General features: G+C 43.2%; 1 protein-coding gene across 1 annotated transcript in view; it reads right to left on the reverse strand.

The window, feature by feature from the left end:
* Positions 1-23,748, reverse strand: part of LOC118021998 (ectonucleotide pyrophosphatase/phosphodiesterase family member 7-like) — a 31,229-nt gene that overhangs the window by 1,690 nt on the left and 5,791 nt on the right. Inside the window, exons 2-5 of the mRNA XM_035022481.1 lie at positions 11,647-11,792; positions 3,625-4,251; positions 1,458-1,695; positions 180-240 (exon numbers count right to left, since the gene is read on the reverse strand). Of these exons, the coding sequence (XP_034878372.1) occupies positions 180-240; positions 1,458-1,695; positions 3,625-4,251; positions 11,647-11,792 (1,072 nt within the window). The remainder of the gene's footprint in view (positions 1-179; positions 241-1,457; positions 1,696-3,624; positions 4,252-11,646; positions 11,793-23,748) is intronic.

Genomic DNA, 23,748 nt, shown 5'->3' on the forward strand with positions numbered 1-23,748 from the left:
CAAGTTGGGGGCTTTTCTGAGCCCTGGGCCTTGAGTGATTCCTCAGGTCACAAGTCATGAGCCTGGCCTTGGTTGCTGGGTTCTCAAAGTGCTGGATCCCCTTTGGCATGCAGGAAGTGGTTGAAGTGGATTATTACAATGTGCACTGATTAACCATAGGAAACCCAAAGAACACTCACTTCTTTTTCCGGCGAATGGCTGTGTATGTCACGCTAGCAACAAACAGAACTGCAAGAACTCCTGTGACAATCGCGAGACCAAACGCTGTCCTTTGGAGAGCCAATGTCCTCTGTGTCTCTGCTCCTGATAAAATATCAGATGGTTTTTAATTGTCTGATTATTAAGAGGCTGTTCTTGCTTGTCCTGGGTCCCTGGGAAGTTTTCCATCCAGGCTCTGGTGAATATTAATTATGGAAATGAAATGTACATTTAACCCAAGAAAGTGCTCACTGTAGAGAAACCTTGTAGGGCAAGTCGTTGAAAGCCGATTTACTAAATGACCTATTTGCCAAATGACCCATTTTCCTAATGACCACTTTGCCAAGTGACCAATTTGCTAAAAAGCCAATTTGCTGAAAATCAGTTGGTGGGACATTTTGTTTATCAATAACTGATGACAGTCAAAGACCTTACCCCAGGCTCCCAATGGGCTATGGGACAGGGGAGGGGCCAAATAGTTGTAGCAAAACTCTAAAACTTAAAAAAAAAAAAAGCCTTAATAATTTGGTGGATTGTCATTCATTTAATTAGATTCCTACAAAATGGCCTGCTTCCTGTAAGTTCACAAGAAGATTGTGGGCAGTAGCTTAGAAAAAGGAAAAAGGGTGTCCTTTGTACTCTGTTCTAATTGAGCATAGTTAAAACGTTTTAAGTATAATAAATCACCGAGCAGCATCTAAGTCTCTCTCTGCAGAAGAAAAGCTGGCCAGTGTTTGCAAACAACTGAATTCTCAGAGATGATTCCATTCTTCCTTTATATCATCCAGATTTAAGATTTTGAAGTCTTAAGAATTAGCAACCTTATTTACAGGAACCACCTCCTTTCCCCTTTTTTCAGCAGTGAGTGGAATAGTAAGGCTTCATTCCTCCCCTGTGAACAGCTTTCTTCCAGGTACCAGCAAGGACTAAGTTGCTGAAGGAAGGCTGCTTTTCTGTATCTAGAAGGGGCACCAAGGGACAGACTGCATGCGATTTCTGAGAATCAGAAGGATTATTGCTTGATGTTTTCTATGGAGAGCCTTCCTTTTGCCCCAAAGGCACTATATGAAATGCTGCCAACATGTGGAGGGATTCCCTACTTCCTCCTCTATCTGTTTAGAGCTGCTGCTATCTTGCCCTGGGGGCACTGAAGCTGCCAGGGAAACAGGATTATTCTGCCACCCCCACCCCCACCTTTTGATTCTTTTCTCAGGACAGAACACACTATCAATTTTCTATTGGTTGATTTTGTATCTCACCTGGCTGCTGGTCATATGAGTCCACAAGCATTTCCTGGGTGACTGCCAGGGAGCCATTGTGGGGTTCAGGGGTAACCCCCAGGAGCTTACACATGAGTGGGTAGATGTGGATGCTGTCAAAAGGCTCAGCTAGGTGATTCTTCTTGAAATCTGGCCCAAAAGCTCTGAATATGGTCTTCATGTCCATGTGGACATTATCAAAGCCATGATCTCCTTTGTTGAAATATATTATAAGTTGCTGAAAAATAATAACAAAAAAGCCATTTTAGATTCCAATCTCCTGAAAGAAAACTGTCCCTTGTTGTCATGCTTGTCAGATCCATGAAATCTTTGAAAATTTAAACGACAAGGAAGGACCCTGCTCTAAAGTGCCAAAAAGAAGAGCAAGGAATGAAAGATCTTTAAAGAAAGAGAATAAAGAAAGCATACCCATTAGACACAGCAAGAAGATAATACTGACAATAATAATAAGCTCAGACATAGTGCCTCCGGTGATGGCCTCATGTGCTTTGCAAGCTCCTCAATCCTGAAGAGAGAAGAGTAACAACTACTTCACTGTGCACATCAAAGCAGGCAGGTGGATGGGGATCTGAGAAGTATACTCAGTGAGAGGCATTTTCTTCTGCTTTATGGTCAGTTCAGAAGGTTCCCTATTCCCTCAAACCTGGTTGGTTATGTTGGGAATGTGAGTATTGCATTAAATCCCTTCACATCACTCTCAACTTGTTACATCATGAACCAGGCTTACAAAGAGGCCAGTGACTGTAGAATCTCTTCTTGGCAAGACCTTAGCTTTGGGCACACATCCTCAGTAATCTGGGCCGTGTGAGTGATAGCAAAATATCAATAAATTGTTGCATTTTACTGTGACTATTTCCTCCAACATTAAACAATAACCTTAAGAGTTTTCCCATACCTGTTATACTCTGAATTTGTAGCAATACAAGAGTATACAGATTGCAGACATGATTATAATGTTCAGCTCCTGTCTGTAGCCTAGGACAAGCGTTCTTCAAGCTATACGTGGGATGGTCTTCTGTCATGTGATGTTTAGATATCACCTAAACTTTGTTCTGCCATGAATTATTGGTTGGTAGTTTACAAAAACCAGACTACCTTACTTATGTCTTATAATTAGCCTTGATTTTGGTATTTTCTTCTTTAGATTTGCTTATTTTTTCATAACAGCTTTGTTGAGATACAATTTGTATACCATACAATGTACCATTTAAAATGCACAATTTGATGATTTTTAAATTTTTCTCAGAGTTGTGCAACTATCACCACAATCAGTTTTGGAACATTCATTACCCCAAAAAGAAACCCTGTATCCTTTAGCAGTCACTCCTCATTTTCCCCCAACATCTCCCCCCCGCTCTAGACAACCACCAATCTGTGTCCTGTCTCTATAGATTTGCCTATTCTAGACATTTCATTTAAATAGAATCATACAATATGTAGTCCTTTGTATTTAATTTCTTTCAGTGATCATAGTATTCTCAAGGTTCATTCAAGTTATAGCATGTATCAGTACTTTGTTCCTTTAATGGCAACATAATATTCCATTGTATGGATATACCATATTTCATTTATCCATTTATCAAATGATAAATGGGTAATTGGGTTGTTTTCACTTGGTTATTATGAATAATGCTGCTATGAGCATTTGTGTATATTTTTGTTTGTGAACAGGGTTGCTTGTTATTATTATTATTATTTTTTTTGATATGTGCAAAGGGGAACCAGCAGCTTTTTTTTTTTTTTTTTGGTGAATCTACTGGTGATCTGTGCATAATGATCAAGCACACAGGCTTGGGTTCAAACTTCAGCCTTATACTTCTAATCCCAAATCACTTCTCTCTAGCTTTGGTTTATTCCTCATTAAAATGGGGGAGATAAGAATATCTTTAGGGGCTGGGAAAACAAAAAATGAAATAACTAATAAAATTTTAGTACAGCACTGGACAGTGCCTTGGTCAGGGAGGGATGTTTTTTTGCATAGTGGTGACATAGGACAGGGTTGTTGGTTGGGATGTGGGGTTAGGGGTGGGGAACACTTAGGAAGCAGTGGATTACAAATTATGTTTTAATTTTTTTCAGAACTGTTTCTCTCTAGAGGCTGTCTCCCAGACCCAAGATGACTTTATTCATTTTAGAATCAACTCACCCCATTGATGTTATAACCAGAGTCGGCATACATTACGATTGGCAGGACCCGCTTGTGTTTGGCAAAATGGAAGCGTTCTGGGAATTCCTCCTTCTTGTACACATTGAGGTGAGGGTGTGCATTCTTCAGCGCTTGGTAAACGGCTTCCTCTTGCCCTGGTTTGGGCAGGAGCATCCCAAAGCCACCATAGTCCACGATATCAAACTTGACCAAGTCCCTGAACTTGATGTAGTTAGTCAAGAGGATCTCAGTGACGTTGGGCTTCTTTTTTACTGTGGTCATGCCGTGGTCTGATGTGATGATGACATTGAGGTGATTGGTCAAGCTGTGTCTTTCAATGGCTTCCACCAGGTACCCGATGGTTCTGTCGATTTGCTGAATAATCACCCTTCTGTTCTCCGTCTCAGGCCCAAATTTGTGTCCCGTGTTATCTGGCTCTCCATAGTACAGAGTCACAAAGTCAAAGTCTTCCTTAGTGAACCAGTTCATGACAATATCGATGTTCTCCCTCCACTCTGTCTCGTTGCTGTCTGGGTGAGTGTAAGACTCCAACAGGAACCGCTGGACAGCCTCCCCTTTGTACTTCGCACCTCCTCCAGGATAGTGGAATGATGCTGTCTTCTTCCCCTGCAAGCACAAGAAGAAAATTCTGTCAGGGCTGTTTCTCATATCTTTTTCATAATAAGTAAAACCTGACTTGTTGATGTCTCTGCCCTAGTCCAGAATCATAGAGAACATGTGAGCTTTGGAGTCAGATGGTGTTGGACTTCATTCCTAGCTTCACCAGGATCTCATCGAATCTATAACACCATTAGTTGCAAGACATGCTATTATTTTATGTGGCTACTAGAAGAAAAATGCTGCCAGTTAAACCATGACACTCCACTGATTGTAAGATGCACTCCAACTTCAGAGATGGCAAGATGAAGAAAAAGTTCCTTGGAATGGAGGAAAAATGATACTTTCTATGTTGGTGATGGTGAGTGAATTCTTTAATTTCTTAAGCTTCGGTGTTTCTACATGTAAAATGCCAAAAAGTTGATATTATTTTTGTGAGGATTAAGCCAGATAACTTTAAGATAAAGTGGTGGGGATTGTGTTTTGGCATGTGATAGGCACTCTTTTCTTTGCCTCCAGGTAAAGGAAACCACCACAAAGTCTTCCCTGATGTGTGTACTGAACACTTAACAACACTTGGGTTGCCTGCCTAGCACCCACTCCCCCTCCACTGGTTCAGAGAACCCTGACTTCCCCTAGAGACTATGCCCTTGCTTCATGGCTGGTTTGGGATGTGTTGTTTACACATCGGGCTCCAGAGGTGGGATGTGGTTGTGGCCTGGCCAATCAGAGGACACTGCATCCACTGGCCACAGAAATTGGTTCAGCCTTGGGCCCATGTCCCAGTCAGAGCCAAAGAGATTTGATCTTGAGAGTTTTGGAGAGGAGGAGTAAGGGCTAGAGGAAAGCTTGGGACCAGAAATCAGGTTGTTTTAACAACACACATGATTTCAAAGTAATGGAAATATTCTTAAATGATCCCCCCAGCAGAAAGGTGGCTGTTGACAAAATTTGGTAAAATTGTTAGGAAAAAAAATAATTTTATATTTGCTCACCAATGAGTTAATAATGAGATGGACACATCTCACTAAATAAGTCCTGCTGTTGTAAAGCAGCTCCTCAGCCAGGACATGGAACATAGTAGGGGCTCAATGGATTTTTCGTTTAATGAATGAATGACCTGCTTATTTGGGGAGCAAGTACTTTCCTTTGCCTCAGCAAAGCTATTAACTTGAAGGCTGTACTGTGACACTTCCTCTATCACCCAAGATTTGGATGTTCTGAAAAACATAAAAGTTCATTGGTTTTAGTAGAACCAAGGATGGTGTTGGTGTCACTATGTTGATTTGGTATGGAGAATAAATGACCAGGAAGAATTTGGGGATAATGGCACCTGGACTGTGGCTATTTGGTCAATAAATAAGCAGAAAAGTATAACCAAGAGTAATGACAAAACTTCCAATGTACTGTTTGAGAGAGAAAAGCAGGAAAGCAATTTGGAAGTTGTAGGGGACACTGTTGGTTTTCTACCTAGATCCCCTTATTGGGCCAGTGCACTCACATTCACTTCAGCTGCTCCATGTTCTGGAAAATTACCTTCAGCCAAGTGGCCAAATCTTGCCTCACCTGGGAAGGTGTTCCGTACTGCTCCTTCACTCCCAGCTGCCTCTGGCCAGTGATTGACTGATGGGAGAACAAAAGACCAGCTTCCTTGCCTCAGGTTGGGATAGCATGGGGGTGCAATTCATGCTCCAGAGCTGTCTGTGGGATTAAGCTGAAGCTGGTCTCTAACCGCAACCACAACTCACTTATCTTCTTCAATCCCTGCCCAGTCAGTTTCCCTCACTCCCATCTCCTGAGAACTCTCCCTCAATGCCTTATATGCACCAAATCTCTGCCTCAGGCTCTGCTTTTAGGAAACTTGAAATAAGATATAAATCTTTTTTTTTTTTTTTTAAAGATTTTCATTTATTAGTTTGAGAGAGAGAGAGAGAGAGTGTGAGCACAAGCAGGCCACGGGGCAGAGGAAGAGGGAGAAACACACTTCCCACTGAGCAGGGAGCCCAACATGGGGCTCAATCCCAGGACCCTGGGATCATGACCTGAGCTGAAGGCAGACGCTCAACCGATGGAGCCACCTAAGCACCCGAAGATAGAGGTCTTAATACAAAGTATTCTTTTCAGGGCTCCAGAAGCTCTGCTATCCATTGCTATAGGTGAAATATTGTGCCCTCTGCCCTCCAGCATTCATTTTCTATCATGTGATTTAGTTTTATTTTCTCTAAAGCACTTTCCCCAATCTGAAATTATCTTAATATGTTTCTTGTTTACTGTCTATTTCCCTCCCTTAGAATGTGAGTTCCATGAGATCAGGGGCCATGTTGATTTTATTGACCACCGTTTTCCTGGGATCTAGAACAGGCCTGGCTCAGTGTAGGTGGTAATTGTTGGTTAAATACATGTTGAATGAATGCATGAATCACATCTCCTTTTGTGGGTTCAAAACCCATCCTATTCTCACTCCTGATTAACTTATGGAAATAGTTACAGAAGCTCTTTCTTTCTTGGGTTCTAACATCTTATTTGTAATCTCTTCAGGCAACACATTTTCATTTCTGATAATAGAATTTCTATGGTTGTTTTAACTTGCAAATCCTCTAATATTTATTTATTGCATTTCTGATTGGCATTACTCATAATTCTCAGTTTTTAGCGGTGGTACTTTGTTTAACTTACATATAAATTGACTTTGCTCTGAAGTATGGAATTGGCTGGAGGGATAAAACTTTCAACATTTTGTAGAACATAGTTTGGCTATTTTATTATCTAGAATAAGCTGACATTGACATTATGAGGGACTTAGGCAGCTCTGCATATCCAGTTGACTTTTTGATGTTTGCATGTTAAATCTCAGATGTTCTCAACCTGAAATTGTTTTCTTGTGCTGTATTCTCAACACACACCTTCTTTAAAGATATCTCAAGCTGTGGTCTTAGGAAACTGTGGTTTTTTTCACTTTGTCCCATAGGGATTTTAAGAGTTATACTGTTCCATGAAAGAAGCTCCGGAGAGAAATTATGCTTGAGTGTGTGTATACACACCCACACACCCACACACCCACACCCACACCCACACACACGACTCTGTTTATTTGGGACCCGTGATAATCAAAAGTGCTATTTTCTTTCTTTTTTTTTTTTTTTTAAAGATTTTATTTATTTATTTGACAGAGAGAGACATAGCGAGGGAGGGAACACAAGCAGGGGGAGAAGGAGGGGAGAAGCAGACTTCCCCGTGGAGCAGGGAGCCCGATGTGGGGCTCGATCCCAGGACCCTGGGATCACGACCCGAGTCGAAGGCAGACGCTTAACGACTGAGCCACCCAGGAGCCCCAAAAGTGCTATTTTCAACAAATACTTCTTAGAAATAATCTGAGCACTTAATTGGATGCAAAAGAGTGGGTATTTACTATTCTACCCTTTAATTAGCATAATCAGTGTTTCCAGTAGCAATAGCAATTGGAAAATAGCTGGTTTTATTAGGTTCATTATTCTCCCTTAGTGTAGTGTTGCATCAATGTAGCTATTACTCTTAAGTTGGTTTTTTAAAAATAAGAGTTGGTACTTCCTATAGGCAAAATCCTTGGTTTTTTTTTACAGAGTCCACCAAACTCCTCAGAACTAATCATTAGAACAGAAGTTTCAGTTTGGTTTTGCATTTTGTCTGATCTCTTCCTTTAGGACAGAGTGAATGTCACAAGGTGCACATGTTTTAGGAAGGCCCTCGAACATTTCATCATGGTTGTGCTTTGGTGGGAAGTATGTATGGTTTAGGGAAAGGAGTTAGTTCCTCCTTCTAGGAAGTGATTGGGTGGAAAGAGATGGATTCCATGTATGTGAAATTCAGAAGTCAAGGTTGATTCTGAGTGTTTTCATTGCTTTTCTGTGCTCCAGAGGAGTCACTGAACAGAAGGAGCCAGATGGCCAAGATTCTATTTTCTCCCCCTCCCACACCCTTTCAGAGGTCAGACTATTATTCTTAGAACCTTTATGATGCATAATAAAGACATGGTTTGGGCCAATATTGGGATGAAATATCTTGTTATTAATGCTCTAGGCAGAAGCAGCTGGCACCACCTAGCTCACAGCTCTTCCAAGTTTGGAAGCTATTGTCTAGGAGACTTGGCTTACAGTGAAAACCGTAGCTGCCCTCCTCACCCTTTCTCCAAATCCCCTCCTGGTTGTAGCCTACCATGGTCCTGATACAGACTCTTGGCAGCCATGGGCATCTCACTCAGATCATCCCTTGCCATTTCACTCCTTAATATGCTCTATAGCTCCTCCATAGAGAGGTGAAACATGCCCCTAGGTTATTATTTATTATTTTTTTTATTATGTTCAGTTAGCCACTGTATAGTACATCATTAGTTTTTGATATAGTGTTCAATGATTCATTAGTTACATATAACACCCAGTGCCCTCCTTAATATCTCCTTAATACCCTTAATACCCATCACCCTGTTGCCCCTTCCCCCCACCCTGCCCCTAGGTTTTTATGGTTTTCCTGGGCCTAAAGTCATGGCTGCCTGCCTTTCTCTGAGGATTAGGACTTCTGAACTTGGTGAACCACTTCAGCCATTAATCATGTTCAGTTATCAGGCATGCTCATTTAAAATCTGAGCTTGCTGTAAATGGAGCCTCTCTGTTCATACCCTGACCATTAGTGAAGTCCTGCTGGAGTGTGGATATGTTCTTGGACTGTGAATAATGCACTCAAAGGTGGCCAGGAATCCCATCTTTTAGGCATCATCCACAAGGCATGTCAATTCTTATGTATCTTAATGGACTCTGGCAGCATTAATGTCATGGAAGGAAAACATTTTAGTCTTATTAAAGGTGAATGCATCAATCTTCACAAAGCCCGCCTGGAAGATACTCAGGAGAAGGATGGATTTTCCCAGTGATGGATACAGGTCAGGCCACTCCCCTATAGTCCTGCCTGGTAATATAGATAAGCCCCTGAATGACATTTAGGGCCAGTTGGTATGCTGTTACTGGGGGGCTGACCTGGGGCCACAGGTTTGCTCTGATTGCAGCAGCTTTCCTGCCAACTCCTCGAGGAGCTGGCCAATGGCCCTGTCCCATGGCAGGAGATGTCAATGGTAGAATGAGATATACCAGCTTGACTTTCACTTGCCAAATTCATGGCGTGTTGTCAGTAGTCTGGCCCTCCACCAGATCCTGTTTTTGCACAACCACATATGAATTCAGCAAAGAGGAAGAACACTCTGATTATGAATTGAGCAGGAGACAATGTCTTGAAAATAAATGGCAATGAGACAAGAACCATGAATAAGAAAAACTATAGGAAAGAATGCTACCAGAAGCTTCATGCCAATGAACAAATACCATAGCAAGAGACTAGAGAGGCCCTGGGTTCTGAACAGTGAATTAATGAAGACTGCTTAGACCTCCCTAGCAGCAAGGCAAATACGTGATTCATTATGAAATCCACGGTTAAATGTTTTGGCCAAGGAAGTAATATTATGTTATGGTTAAGAGTTAAGAGTTGCTGAACCCAGAGTGAGTTCAAATCTTAGCTTTGCCTCTTGCTAGCTTTGTGACTTTTGAGAAACTATGGCACTGCTCTGTTAGGTGGGCATGATCGTAACACCCACCTAAGAACTGTCATAAATTAATAAATGTAAAGCACTTAAATCAGTACTAGGCACATAGAAGGTGTTATGCATGGTATTTTCTTGGGGGGACAGAATTTATTTGCATGGTCTCTGCCTCAAAGTTAAAAAAATGTGACAGAAGAGGAAGGAATCTAGAGCCCAACAGTTAAGGGAAAAATGAAGCTGAGGTAGAGTCATTGACAACCCCCTGTGATTCATTTAGAGCTATGTTGTCCAATATAGTAGCCCTTAACCACATGTGGTATTTAGATTTAAACTGAAATTAATAAAAATTAAATGCAGTTGGGCACCTGGGTGGCTCAGTCAATTAAGCGTCTGCCTTCAGCTCAGGTCATGATCCCAGGGTCCTGGGATCCAGTCCTGCATCGGGCTCCCTGCTTAGGGTGGAGCCTGCTTCTTCCTCTGCCTCTGCTGATCCCCCTGCTTGTTCTCTCTCTCTCTCGCAAAAATAAATAAAATCTTAAAAAAAAATTAAATGCAATTAAAAATTTGGTCCCTCAGTCTCACTAGTCACATTTCAAGGGCTCAGTAACCACATGTGGCTAGTGGCTTCCATGTTGGACAGTGCACAGCAGAACATGTCTATCATCAAAGAAAGTTCCATTGGATAGTTCTGGCTTAGAGCTGTAGTGACCAGCTGAAGTGCTAAAATGATTCAGACTCCTTTAATGACTAATAGTTTTTGAACATTTAGTTTTCAGCATATTACATGCATTATCTCAGTTAAACTTCCCAATGGGCTTAAGAAGCAGGGACTCTGGGGCGCCTGGGTGGCTCAGTTGGTTGGGCAACTGCCTTCAGCTCAGGTCATGATCCTGGAGTCCCGGGATCGAGTCCTGCATCGGGCTCCCTGCTCAGCGGGGAGCCTGCTTCTCCCTCTGACCCTCCCCCCTCTCATGTACTCTCTCTCATTCTCGCTCTCTCAAATAAATAAATAAATCTTAAAAAAAAAAAAGAAGCAGGGACTCTGATAAAACTTCATTTTATGGGTGCGGCAAATCAGGCACAGAAAGGAGGGTTTTGCCCAAGGTCACGCAGCTGGAGAAAGGTGGAGCTGGCCAGATCCTGCCCCAGGAGTCTAAGTCCACAGCCTGCGTGCTGAGCTGCAACAGTACCACCTTGTAGCATGACACACCCAGTGTATGTTGGAGCACAGAGATGAAGCTCCAGTGCCAAGGGGATCTTTGGAGCAAAGGTTGGTGTCTTGGGGAAGACAAGGAGGAGGTTCTACTCCGAAGTGAAGACTGGGAAGCTGATTAAGAAAATACAAAGCTGACAGCAGTTTTGGGGCTAGGACTTAAACATGCAGCTCTGATTTCTGCCTTTTTGAAGGAATAGTAAGTGGCCACTGGAATCCTTTCAAGTGAATGTTCTCAGAGCTTTTCATGATCTGAAGATTCATTAAATGGTCAACTTCATTCTTAAGGGCTTTTATGCTTAAGTCTGAGGCAAGTGTATAAACAGATATTTATGAAAAAGCTGCTGAGTTCAGACCGTATGGTGAGCCCTGGAGGTGCAATCATGATTAAGCCAGACTCTGTCCTCAGAGACTCATCCATCGATAATGGCTAAATGCATATTTCATTTAATACTTATATCAAATCTATTAAATATGCACATAATCATTATTCCCATTACACATTTAGGGAAACATGTTTAGAGAAGTTAAGTCACTTTCTCAAGGTCACAGCTTCTAACCCCCATCCTACATGCTGAGGAGTGAGAGGCGATGTCCCTGGAAGCCAACCCAGGGTTTCTGATAGTACCTGTCTCTGGGCTGTGATCCAGAGGGGGAGAACACCATTGTCCCACCACTCAGTCTTATTCTGTGTTGTTTTGAAGGAGAACTTCCATTTTGTCTCAGTATTAAACATCATGTTGTGAATGACTCCGTGATCTTCAATCCAGCGACCTTGGGAATGAAGGAGGGAAGGTACTGATAAGTTCTACAAATGGATACTGCCAGGGGCATCAAAGTGATCTTAAGACCTCCCCCAATATTCTTCTGGTTGGCCTACTTCTTCTGGGGGATTGTTGCTCCAGGTGGCTACCCTGGGGCTTCAGACTTGGTTTTCTGGAGGTGCAAACGTTGGTATGCATGAAGGAAGGGCTAATTTCTTCTCACAACTGCCAAATTGGATCTGCTCCCTGGAACAGACCTCACAGTCCTGGAGGAAGCTGGAATTGGCTGTGGAGGGAAGGCAGGGCATGGGGAGGCCAGGTTACTTGGGCTCTTCTGTGTCCAGAAAGTAAGAGCCTGGAATTTGGATATTTCCTGTGGGACGACTTTCCTTATCTTCTGCTTGTGATGATCTGATTAAATATTGAATATCCAGTGGGCCCAATTCTTGGCAGACATCCAGGGTTTTTACTAGGACTCTCATGCTGTTTGAGGAAAACAATGGAATCAGGAAGGATTTCTAGACATAAATGGGTATAGACATATTTCTCTCTACTTAAAGAAGGAAGGCAGATGTTGGGGAATGTGATTAAGCTAGATTATTCTTGAAAACATAAGAATTGAACCAGATATAGAAAAAACCTGTGATCTTACATTGTACCAGGGAAAAGGGGATGCATGTTGGGGGGCAGTCTAAAGAGTGAACCAAAATATCCAAGGGGACAGATGAGTACACTTCCTTACCTGCTGGGACAGAAACCTCTGGGTGACCCTACTGATTATAAGATAGTGATGATTTCTCCTATTTCCAAGTTAAATCAAGGCAGGACATTCTGTGACTAGAACTTGATGGTCATGGGAACCAAGAAGGGAAAGCTCTCCACTGGCTCAGAGTCATTGCCAGGCTGCTGGTGGGTAAAGCCCCCTAGGATGGCCAAGGCTTTCAGCTGGGAAGATGCAAAAACAGTTGTTGCTTTATTGTTTCTGCCTTGTAGGTAGACCACGCTTAGGGGCACTGGAAAGAAGTTGTGCTGCTGTCAGGGATTGGGGCTTTGGGGTCAAGATTCCTGGTCAGGGATCAAATTAGATGGTTAACAGCGGAAGAGTATGGACCTAGAGTCCAAGAGAGCTGGGTACCAACCCCGACTCGGCTTTTGAACATGCTAGGTGAACTTGAATAAGCCCTTAACCTGCCTGGCCTTGGTTGCCTGAACAATAGCAGGTATGGGTTGTGTGATGAAATCATGGCGCATATTTACTGTTTTGTCAGAAGCCAACACCTTTCCTAAGTTTTTAGGGACATTAACTCATCTAATGCTCCCAACAACCCTGCAAGGTGGCTACTATTATAGCCTCTCTTTTAGAGATTTCCCCCTTTAAGGAAACAGGCACAGAGTTTGCTCAAGATCATGTAGCAGAATTGGGCTTTGAACCCAGGAGGCTTGGTTACAGCCCATGCTTTTTTTTAAATAGGTGAAATTCACATAACATAAAATTAACCATTAACATTTTAAAGTGTACAGTTCAGTAGCATTTGGTATAGTCACAATGTTGTGCAATAATCACCTCTTTTTAGTTCCAGGGCATGTTCATCACCCCAAAAGGAGTCTGAACCCACTAGTAGTCACTCCCCAGTCGTCCATTCCCTCATCCCCTACTGACCTCTAGTCTTCTTTCTGTCTCTATAGTTTTACCTGTTCCAGACATTTCATAGAAATGAAATCTCACAATATGTGACCTTTTGTGTCTGGTTTCTTTTACTTAGCTTCATGTTTTCCAGGTTCATCCATGTTGTAGCTTGTATCTGTACTTGATTCCTTTTTTAAAAAAAAATTTTTTTTTAAGATTTTATTTATTCATTTGAGACACAGAGATACAGAGAGAGAGAGAGAGAAAGCATGAGCAGGGAGAGAGGCAGAGGGAGAGGGAGAAGCAGGCTCCTCGCTGAGCCAGGAGCCTGATGTGGGGCTCGATCCCAGGACCCTGGGATCCTGACCTGAGCCGAAGGCAGACGCCTAACCATCTGAGCCACCCAGGCGCCCCTGTACTTGATTCCTTTTTATGGCTGAATAATATTCCATTGTATGAATAGACCAGAATTTGTTTATCCATCCATCAGTTGGTGGGCATTTAGGTTGTTTCTACGTTGTTGGGCTACTGTGAATAATGCTGCTATGAGCATTCATGTATAAGTGTCAGTTTTCAATTCTTTTGGGTATACATCTCAGAGTAGAATTGCTGGGTCATATGATGACTCTATATTTAACTTTTTGAGGAACCGCCAGACTATTTTCCATAGTGGCTGTGCCATTTTACATTCCCACCAGCAGCGTCCAGGAGTTCCAGTTTCTCTATGTCCTCACCAACACTTGTTATCTTCCTGTTTTTTATTATGGCCAACCTAGTAGATGTACAGTGGTATCTCATTGGGTTTGACATGCATTTCCCGAATGACTGATGGTATTGAGCATTACAGCCCGGGGTTTTAACCTCTCTGTTCTACTGTATGTCGGGGGCAGGGCAGTCACATACCACAACTGAGAGTCCTTTGTTACGGGTAGGTAGGGGTGAAGTGGGCAAGAGCTTTCTCATGGCTGAGCCATGCCATATCACAGTAGATGAAATGGAAGCACAGAGACAATTCACCCAGGGGTAGTTTGCTTTTGCCTTTTTTCCCCCCCCTGCAAATCCTGGATTCTGTTCTATCTATGTGACTCTTCCTGCCCAGTAGAGATCAAATCACCCTGGAATTACAAAAACCTGGCACTTCACCTAGTCTAGTATTTATCCACACCACCAACATTAGAATCAATTGAACTGCTTGTTAAAAAACACAAATTCCCAGGGAGCCTGGGTGGCTCAGTTGGTTAAGCATCTGCCTTCGGCTCAGGTCATGATCCCTGAGTCCTGGGATTGAGCCCTGAGTCGGGCTCTCTGCTCAGCAGGGAGTCTGCTTCTCCCTTTGCCCATCCCCCCTGTTCGTGCCTGCTCTCTCTCTCTCAAAAAAAAAAAAAAAAAAAAAAAAAAAGCAACCAAACAAAAAACCCTCACAAATTCCCTGGTCTCCACTCTAGCCCTTGCTGAATCCACACCTCTAGGGTGGGGTCTGGGAGCCTGCATTTTCATAAGCTCTCCAGGTGGTTCTAGTGCCCACGGACATGTCCCACTGACATGTCAGAACCACTGTTTCAGGGCCTGTTAGTCATTTACACCTGCATGTGGATTAGTTCTAGCAGATTGCCCATTACTCCAAAATCTGGGTTGATAGCAACTCCCCTGAGGGACCAAAGGGAGGACAGACAGCTGTCAAGACCTGGAGTACTCCACTATCTGGGGAAGCTTGGGGGCCCAAAGCCACTGGGAGGATTTGGAGGAGGGATTGGAAGAAGCAGAGGATGCCACGGACACAGAAACTTACCCCTCCTGGACCTTAATGATTCTTAAAGCTTCCAGGCTCTGGGACCCAGAGGTCAATTATAATATCAGTTAAGTAGACTAGCCTGGGAACCAATCATAGAATCCATTTTCCCCTCAAAGAGATGTTACCCAAGTTTCAAACACCTTACCTTAAATGAGTTCAGGGGGCATGACCCTTCTATTCTGTGGCATGGCTAGTCCCAGTAATTGCACAAAGGAAACTGTCTCCATGGTTTTGGGTTATTTCCACCCTGATACTTAAAGGCATGTTCTAAATCCAGCCAGCAGCTGGGGACCACTAATGACCCAGCAGAAATTTCCACTGCCCCTTTGGTTCCTGCTTCCTGCTGCTCAAGGCTCTATCCTGGTTAAGGGCCAGTTCTGGAATGTGGGCAGAACAAGACAGAGGAGGGGAAAAGCTAAGAAATGAACAGCTGCAGGGAGGGGCAGTCAGTTTTACTAAAATTGCATTTTCAACTCTGGAGACAATCAGGGACCGGGCTGGAAAAGCTGCGTGAAAGCAATACCGTTGACCATGCCTGGAGTTCCAGTAGCTGCAAAGGAACTGGTTTCACTTGGGTCAGATGACGCTGTCCTCACTACAGTATGATGCTACAGAAGGGGGCTGCTCTCAGAGGCGGGACATCTGGTTTTGGTTTTGGCTCTTGTAAGCACTTGCTCTCTCTCTGGGACTCAGTTTTCCCCTCTGTAAAATGAGAGGGTTAATGATTTCCAAGGACCTTTCTGGCTTTATCCATTCTGAGAGTCTGTCATCCATGTCATTTCAATGTTTGTGATGTGGGTAATTATGCAAGTTAAACAGGAAGTAGGATGAGCTCTACTGGAGAACGTGATTCCTGCTGCTTGCTGATTACGCTTTTATCAGGGTACAATGCCTACTCCCACACCAAGCCAGTTATGGCAAGGTGTGGGTAAATTCACCCAACCAAGCCTTTCAAGTGTGGGAACCAACCCAGCTAGATGTGACTCCTTTCTCTTGATTCTTAGAGACTGAAATTTATTTATTTCCCGAATACTTGCAGGGTGAATTTAGGAAACCAATTCCAGTGTTTGATCCAAATCCTCTCTTTCTCAAACATTTTGAGCCAAGTATTATCCTTGATTGTCCCATGGCATTTACAGCTTAGAGGACAGGAGAGAGAGAGTTAAAAAAGAGAGAGAGAGAGAGCATGTTCTGGGGTGCCTGCAGTGCTCACAGGCACCTTCTCTTAGAATTGCCCTACTTACAGGCCTTGCTGAGAGGCAGGTCTAGGCACCATTTGTACCATGTGGCATCTCCTCCCCACATTCAGTTGGTTGGTGAGAAACCCAATTCTCTCTCTCAAGACTTAAACCAAGAGATGTAGTAACTAGTCAACTGGTTGTGGGCTCCGAGCAGCCTACGATGATGGGCCATGAGCAAAAAGAGAAAGCTGGTTGTGAGTGAGTGAAGCAGAGACAGGAGAGTTCCTGGGGCTGATTAGAAGAACACTGGGCTTCTGAGAGCCAGAAACATAAGGTCTGGTTTCTCTAACTGCATTTTCCATATTCTCTGATTGTCTCTCATTTGGTTCCCTTGCCTGACTTTGCCTGTTAGAGCCTTGCAGGGCAGTCCTTTCCCTTGAGCTAGTGTGAAAGTATTTCTGTGTTTTATGGCTGTTTCCCCCCGACATAACTGGTGATCAATGCTCCAATAGATGCTGAACAAAGTGCAGTGGGAACACAGAAAAGAGGGGATCAGGGAAGGCTGCACAGAGGAGGTGACACCGGAGCCTGGTAGAAGGCAAGTGCAAATGCAGTCCAACCGTGAACAACATGGGCTTGAGTTGTGTGGGTCCACTTATACACCAGATTGTTTTTGATAAATACACTACAGTACTGTTAATGTATTTTCTCTTCCTTATGATTGTCTTAGTAACATCTTCTTTTGTCTAGCTTACTTTATTGTAAGAATATAGAATATAATATATAAAATATGCATTAATTGTCCATGTTATTGGTGAGGCTTCTGGTCAATGGTAGGCTATTAGTAGTTAAATTGTGGGGAGTCAAAAGTTATACATGGATTCAACTGTGTGGGGTTTCACCACCACTAACCCCCATATTGGTCAAGTGTCAACTGTATCTGCCATGATTTTTTTTTATAAGATTTTATTTATTCATTTGAGACACAGAGAGAGAGAGAGCATGAGCAGGGGGGAGACAGAGGGAGAGGGAGAAGCAGGCTCTCTGCTGAGCAGAAAGCCCGATGCGGGGCTCAATCCCAGGACCCTGGAATCATGACCTGAGCCGAAGGCAGACGCCTAACCATCTGAGCCACCCAGGCGCCTCTGCCATGATTTTTAACTATTGAAACTAAGCACTTCACTGCTTGGGCAGAAGTAGATAGAGGTGGTTTTATAATAGCCTGCCCCAGTTGTATCCATTGTCAGTTACCTTGCTGAAAGGATTATGTAGCCTGAGTTTGCTTAGTGCTTTTTTGTTAATGACCTAAACTTCTCACATGATATGCACTTGGAAATAAGTGAGCAGTATTGTTCAGTTATGTTGTTGTGGACAAACCACTATTTTGGCCATTGTTAGATGGCTTGAGAGATTAGTTCCAAAGTGTGAACTAAAATAGGGTCTGGCATCTACCCAGTAAGACTGTTGAAGTTCTTTCTTTTTTTGATTATGATGATGAAAAAATGGCTGAGATGGTTCATGACTTGCCTTTTCTCATCATCTCAGTCCTGGATTCTTGGCCCAGAAGCCCTGCTCTAGAACTTGCAAAGTTTTCAGGTTTTGCCAATGTTCTGGGCTATTCCTTGGCTTGGTGATAGATGAAAACCACTCCTTTTATTCCCTGATCCTAAGGTCAGGACTGACATGACTTAGACTCTAGACCTAGATTAGACCTGTCTAGATGCAAACCTTCATGGGCCTTCAGATCATACAAGAAATGGGTGCCTGTGCAGCCTTGCTGTGGGCTGTCAGGTGTCATTGGAACCGGGCACACATGGCACTCATGTCATTCCATCCTGCTTATACTTTCCATTTAGCATCCATCTCATTTCCTCTTGAATTTCAGATGATTGCCTACAAATATGTTTTTTACATTAGTTTACAAGCTTCCTAAGAGTAGGGTTATGCCTCATTTATTCTGGTATCTCCCTGGCACAAAGCATAGGGATTTACCCTCATTAGACATTCAATAAATGTTTGTTGAATTTAATTGAACAAACTCCCTCTTACCTCTGCCCCAGTTGCAAATGGCCAGGTATGATCTGAACCAGTAGGAAACAGAACCTGCTTTAGTCCAAAGTCAATTTGGGAAAAAAGGTATTTTAGTGGGATTAAAAGAAGCCATGCCATAACTTAATAACTTAATAAGGGCATTCCTCCCCCTCTGCTCCAAACATTTGCTCTGTTCGTACCTACTAATTTTCAGGTGTAACAGTGTATATTTACAGATAGTCCATTTGGCCATAGACACACTTTAATGCATTTATTTATTTAACAATAATTCGAGGAACTGCTATGTGTTATTCACTAATTCCTTTAAACTAATCTACCATATAAACTATAAGTGTGTCTTCATTTTCCTCCTGATTTGTGATTCATTAAGTTCACATTCCCAAAACCAAAGAAGAAAATGTCTTTTTAACCAGCTAGTATGAAATCAGTGAGGAAGAACAGTTGCCAAATCGAGTCAGCCAACCACCTTAAATCAACCCAATGTTCCATTCTTGAGCTGACAAGTTCATTGAGAACCACAGCCAAGACACTGATGGGAAACAGCCCACACTGATGCTCAAAACCACACTTACCCAAGTTTACACACCCAGGGTGCCACCCATTGATAATCCACTGGACCCATAATAAAGGTACTTGAAATGATGACAGGTGAACCAATCAAAATTTAAAACCTTATCAACTCCTGCTATAGAATTGAGGCTTGTCTCCAACACTAGCACTCATGATGGCAGCCATTTTTTGGACAGAGAATATAAAACCCTAGCATGCCCATTTTACTAAACTGCTCTTGTTCATGTGTAAGTGCAAATGAAAAACGCTGATGCTGCTTCTTTTTGACATTGCTTTTTAATTATGGCCATCCATAAATCATTTTATCCTTGAACAAGACTTGAGAATGGCCCTAAGGCAGAGGCACGATTCCTTAGGAACTAGGCCAACAGAGAATGGGCTTTCACACTCTCCACCTCTTCCTTTAATCTGCTATCAAAAACAGAAACTTTCTCTCTTTGAATAGCTGGAAGCAGCTGGCTGCACTTAAGTTCCATCTGGGAACTCTTTTAACACACAGTTCTACCTTTGTCCTGCCTTACTGACCACTGTCACAGAAATGGAAACTGTCCCCTGCATTTTTTTTCTCACTTTATTTTCTCCTCTTACCACTATAGTGGGCTGAATGGTAACCTCCCCCCCCCGACCAAATTATATGTCCATATTCTTTTTTTTTAAAGATTTTATTTATTTACTTGACAGAGAGAGACACAGTGAGAGAGGGAACAAAAGCAGGGGGAGTGGGAGAGGGAGAAGCCGGCTTCCCACTAAGCAGGGAGCCTGATGCGGGGCTTGATCCCTGGACCCTGGGATCATGACCTGAGCCAAAGGCAGACGCTTAATGACTGAGCCACCCAGGCACCCCTATATGTCCATATTCTTATTCCCAGAACCTGTGAATGCTGCCTTATTTGGAAACTAGGTCTTCACAGATATAATTATATAAGTTAAGGATTTTGACATGAAGAGATCATCCTGAAAATCATCACCTGAAGAGATTATCCATATTGGCTCTAAATCCACTTATAAGAGGCAGAAGAGGAGAGGACACAGACAGAAAAGGAGGAAGCAACGTGAACATGGAGGCAGATATTGGAGTGGTGTGGCCACAGATCAGGGAATGCTGGCAGCGATCAGAAGCCTAAGAGGCGAGGAAAGATTCTCTCCCGGAACCTGTAGAGGGAGCATGGCCCACTGATACCTTGATTTTGGGCTTCTAGCCTCTAGACTTTCTGTTGCTTTAAGCCACCCAGCTTATGGTGCTTTGTTATAGCAGCCATGGGAAGCTAATCCACCCATGCTGTCAGTCTCAAGTGGTTCCAACTTCTCTTACTCAAGGCGTTGGGATTTGGAGTAGTCATGATTTTTTGCTCAGTTGCTGGGGTGTTTTGGGCTGACACTTTCTCCTGTGTAATCCATAGACCTGAAACATTGACATCTGATTTTTCTACATGTTGGAAATTCACGTCATGACAAGTTAGGAAATAATCCTGGTTTCCCAGCCTTCCTTATTTTCAAGACTTCCTTTTTTCCCTCCTTGTGGAAATGACTGGAGCTGGAAGCACAACTTTTCTGTCTCCATCTGGGTTTTCTTTGCTTTGTTCATCTATGTTTTAGGGGTTTTGTTGACTTCCAGGACTTTTAATTAATTAATTAATTAATTAATTTGACAGGGAGAGAGACAGCAAGAGAGGGGATACAAGCGGGGGAGTGGGAGAGGGAGAAGCAGGCTTCCCACTGAGCAGGGAGCCCGAAGCGGGGCTCGATCCCAGGACCCTGGGATCATGACCTGAGCCGAAGGCAGACGCTTACCGACTGAGCCACCCAGGCGCCCCGACTTCCAGGACTTTTTCAGTGGAGAGTTATTTCTGGGGAAGCAGGATGGAAGCTGATTAAGGTTTATAGCATCTTCTAACTAGGTTTCCAGCAACATCTGCTGGGCTTATATTGTTAGCAGCAGCAGGGATTTAATTTCCTTTCCCTACCTCTTTTACCTCTTTCAGACTCTTTTTCACCGGTTAGAGTGTCACATGGGTGACCTTTGGCTCTCTGATTTACATGTGATTTGGGTATTATACATCTAGTCCCAGGGTTCTCAACTAGGGGGTAATTTTGCCCCCCAAGGAACATTTGGCCATGTCTGGAGACACTTTTGGTTGTCACAATTCGGGGAGGGATGCTGCTGTCATTAAGTGAGTAGAGGCCAGGTATGCTGCTAAACACTCTATAACGCGCAAGACTGCCCGCCTAAGACAAAGAATGATTTGGCCCAAAATGTCAGTGGTGAGACATTGAGAACCCTGACCTAGTCTTAAAGCTCATCCAAGTATATTTGACCATGCTTCCTTTGCTCCTGTCTCAGGTAGAAGGAGAGTCATGGATTCATGACTGGTTATGACATCATGAGGAATTTTTACCTCTTATAGATTGATTTTGGGATAGAATGTAAGCAACTGATCATTTGTGCAAATTATGCCCTGTGCACCTCCAGGGGATACCACCCACATAGCATTCATGAAAATAACATCCTTAGAATTGTGTTGTAAACAATCTATACGGTTGCAAGTGATGGCTCTGGTTTGGGGTTGCCCTGGTGGGGTTCTGGAATTGGGAGAGACTTAATTCCTGGCTGATAGGGAGCTTGAGCCCATCATTGAGTACCCTTTCAAGGAAGGAGAAAATGTTGAGCAGAGAGGACCTCACTTTTATTATTCTCGACCATCTCTAGTTACCAGAGTCCCCTTTTCACCTCTGATCTATATCTATTTGACTAGACTTAAAATTGTCAAATTATAATATCACAGCTTACGTTTTCCATAGCCTTTGTCTGAAACATGGTGGTGATAGCTTCTTATTTTCAGTAGGTTCCTTGGGGGAGAAAAATATATGCTGCTGCTATAAGACTTCCTATCCACCCACCACTTGCTTGGCGGGATTTCCTTAGTTTCAGCAGCATAAGTTATTCTCACTGGTCCTCAATCACTTTGCAATAAAAACTGAGATTGCAAAAATGTTCACTGTCATTACCAGTGATGGAGCAGTAAGTACAGGCTTCTGGAGAGGGAGAAAGCATCGGGTGATTTAAACTAGCAGAATGAGCTGCTAACCCTCAGAGAATGGCTTTTCATTTTGGTGAGATCTGAAGGGAATTGGGACAGTTCAGGGAGACTGGGGGGACCATGCTGGGAGATGGCTGTTTGCACGTGTGGTTACTGAATCCACAAGGAGCCAGCCCCACAGGTGAAGGTGTGACTTCCTGGGACTGAGTACTGGGCCACACCCCCATCCCCATATCAAAAGCCTCATCAAGCTAGTGAGGTAGACCTTCGCTCTTCCTGCCAGACCTTCCTACACTGCTCTTTTCTCTGATAAGAGTCCTTGATTTTCCCCTGAGAACCCACCAGTCTCTGACTTGCAGTCCACCTGGTTTGTGTGGTGCTTGCCACCCCCCTTAACCCTGACCTGGGGGTAGATATGTATTCTTAGCTTGGGTGTTCAACATTGTTCCACCCCCTACCCCAGGCCACAGCGATCGGTTTTGAGAAGTAAATTGGTCCAATGAGAGCCAATATTGGGAATTTTGTGGTCATTCATAGAAATAGAGAGGGAAAAGAAAGAGATTGATCACTCTGGTGACATAGTTTGAGGACCTGGATTACTAATGCCTATAGCTATCAATTAATTATGTTTTATAATACTGTTGTGGGTTGAATTGTGTTCCTCAAAAAAGATACTTGAAGTCCTAAGCCCCAGACCTCAGAATGGGACCTTGTTTCAAAATAGGGCCACTATAGAGATGAGGTCATGCTTTAGCAGTGTGGGCCCCTAATCCAAATGACTTGTGCCCTTATGAGAATATGGCCATGTGAAAATAGACACACAGGGAGAACTCTATGGATTGGATGGAGGATGGGAGTGTGGCATCTATAAGCCACGGAATGCCGGAGATTGTCAGCAAACCACAAGAAGCGAGGAAGACAGAAGGAAGGATTCCCTACAGATTTGAGAGGGAATGCAGCTTTATTAACACCTTGATTTTAGACTTTTGGACTCCAGAATTGTGAAACAATACATTTCTGTTTTTTTAAAAAGATTTTTTTATTTTTAAGTAATCTCTACACCCCATGTAGGGCTTGGATTCACAATCCTGAGATCAAGACTCACATGTTCCACTGACTGAGCCAGCCAGGAACTCTATAAATTTATGTTGTTTTAAGCTGCCCAGTTTGTGGTATTTTGTTATGGCAGCCCTAGGAAATGACTATAAATACTTTCAAATTAATAATTCTCCTCCCCCTCCTTCTTCTCCTTTTTTTTTTTTTTTTTAAGATTTTATTTATTTATTCAACAGAGAGAGACACAGCGAGAGAGGGAACACAAGCAGGGGGAGTGGGAGAGGGAGAAGCAGGCTTCCCGCAGAGCAAGGAGCCCGATGCGGGACTCGATCCCAGGACCCTGGGATCATGACCTGAGCCGAAGGCAGACGCTTAACGACTGAGCCACCCAGGCGCCCTTCTTCTCCTTCTTTATGTCCTCCTCCTTGTCACTTTCCCCCCCCTCCTCCTCATTTTTGCCGAAGCAACAGAAAGGGTCTAATACTGATGTGGTGACACACTATGATTGGAGAGCCCAGCCTCTGTGGACATTCATTGCCTCCTAGGATTCAGGGATTAGCCATAATTCTGCAGGCTTTCTGGAGCTTCACTCTGGGGCATGTCCCCTGTTACCTTATGCCTTTATACAAAGACTGATGCTCACTCCCTGT

The sequence above is a fragment of the Mirounga leonina genome, unplaced genomic scaffold (assembly GCF_011800145.1).
Source record: "Mirounga leonina isolate KUSES-001 unplaced genomic scaffold, KU_Mleo_1.0 Mir_175, whole genome shotgun sequence".
Taxonomy (NCBI): domain Eukaryota; kingdom Metazoa; phylum Chordata; class Mammalia; order Carnivora; family Phocidae; genus Mirounga; species Mirounga leonina.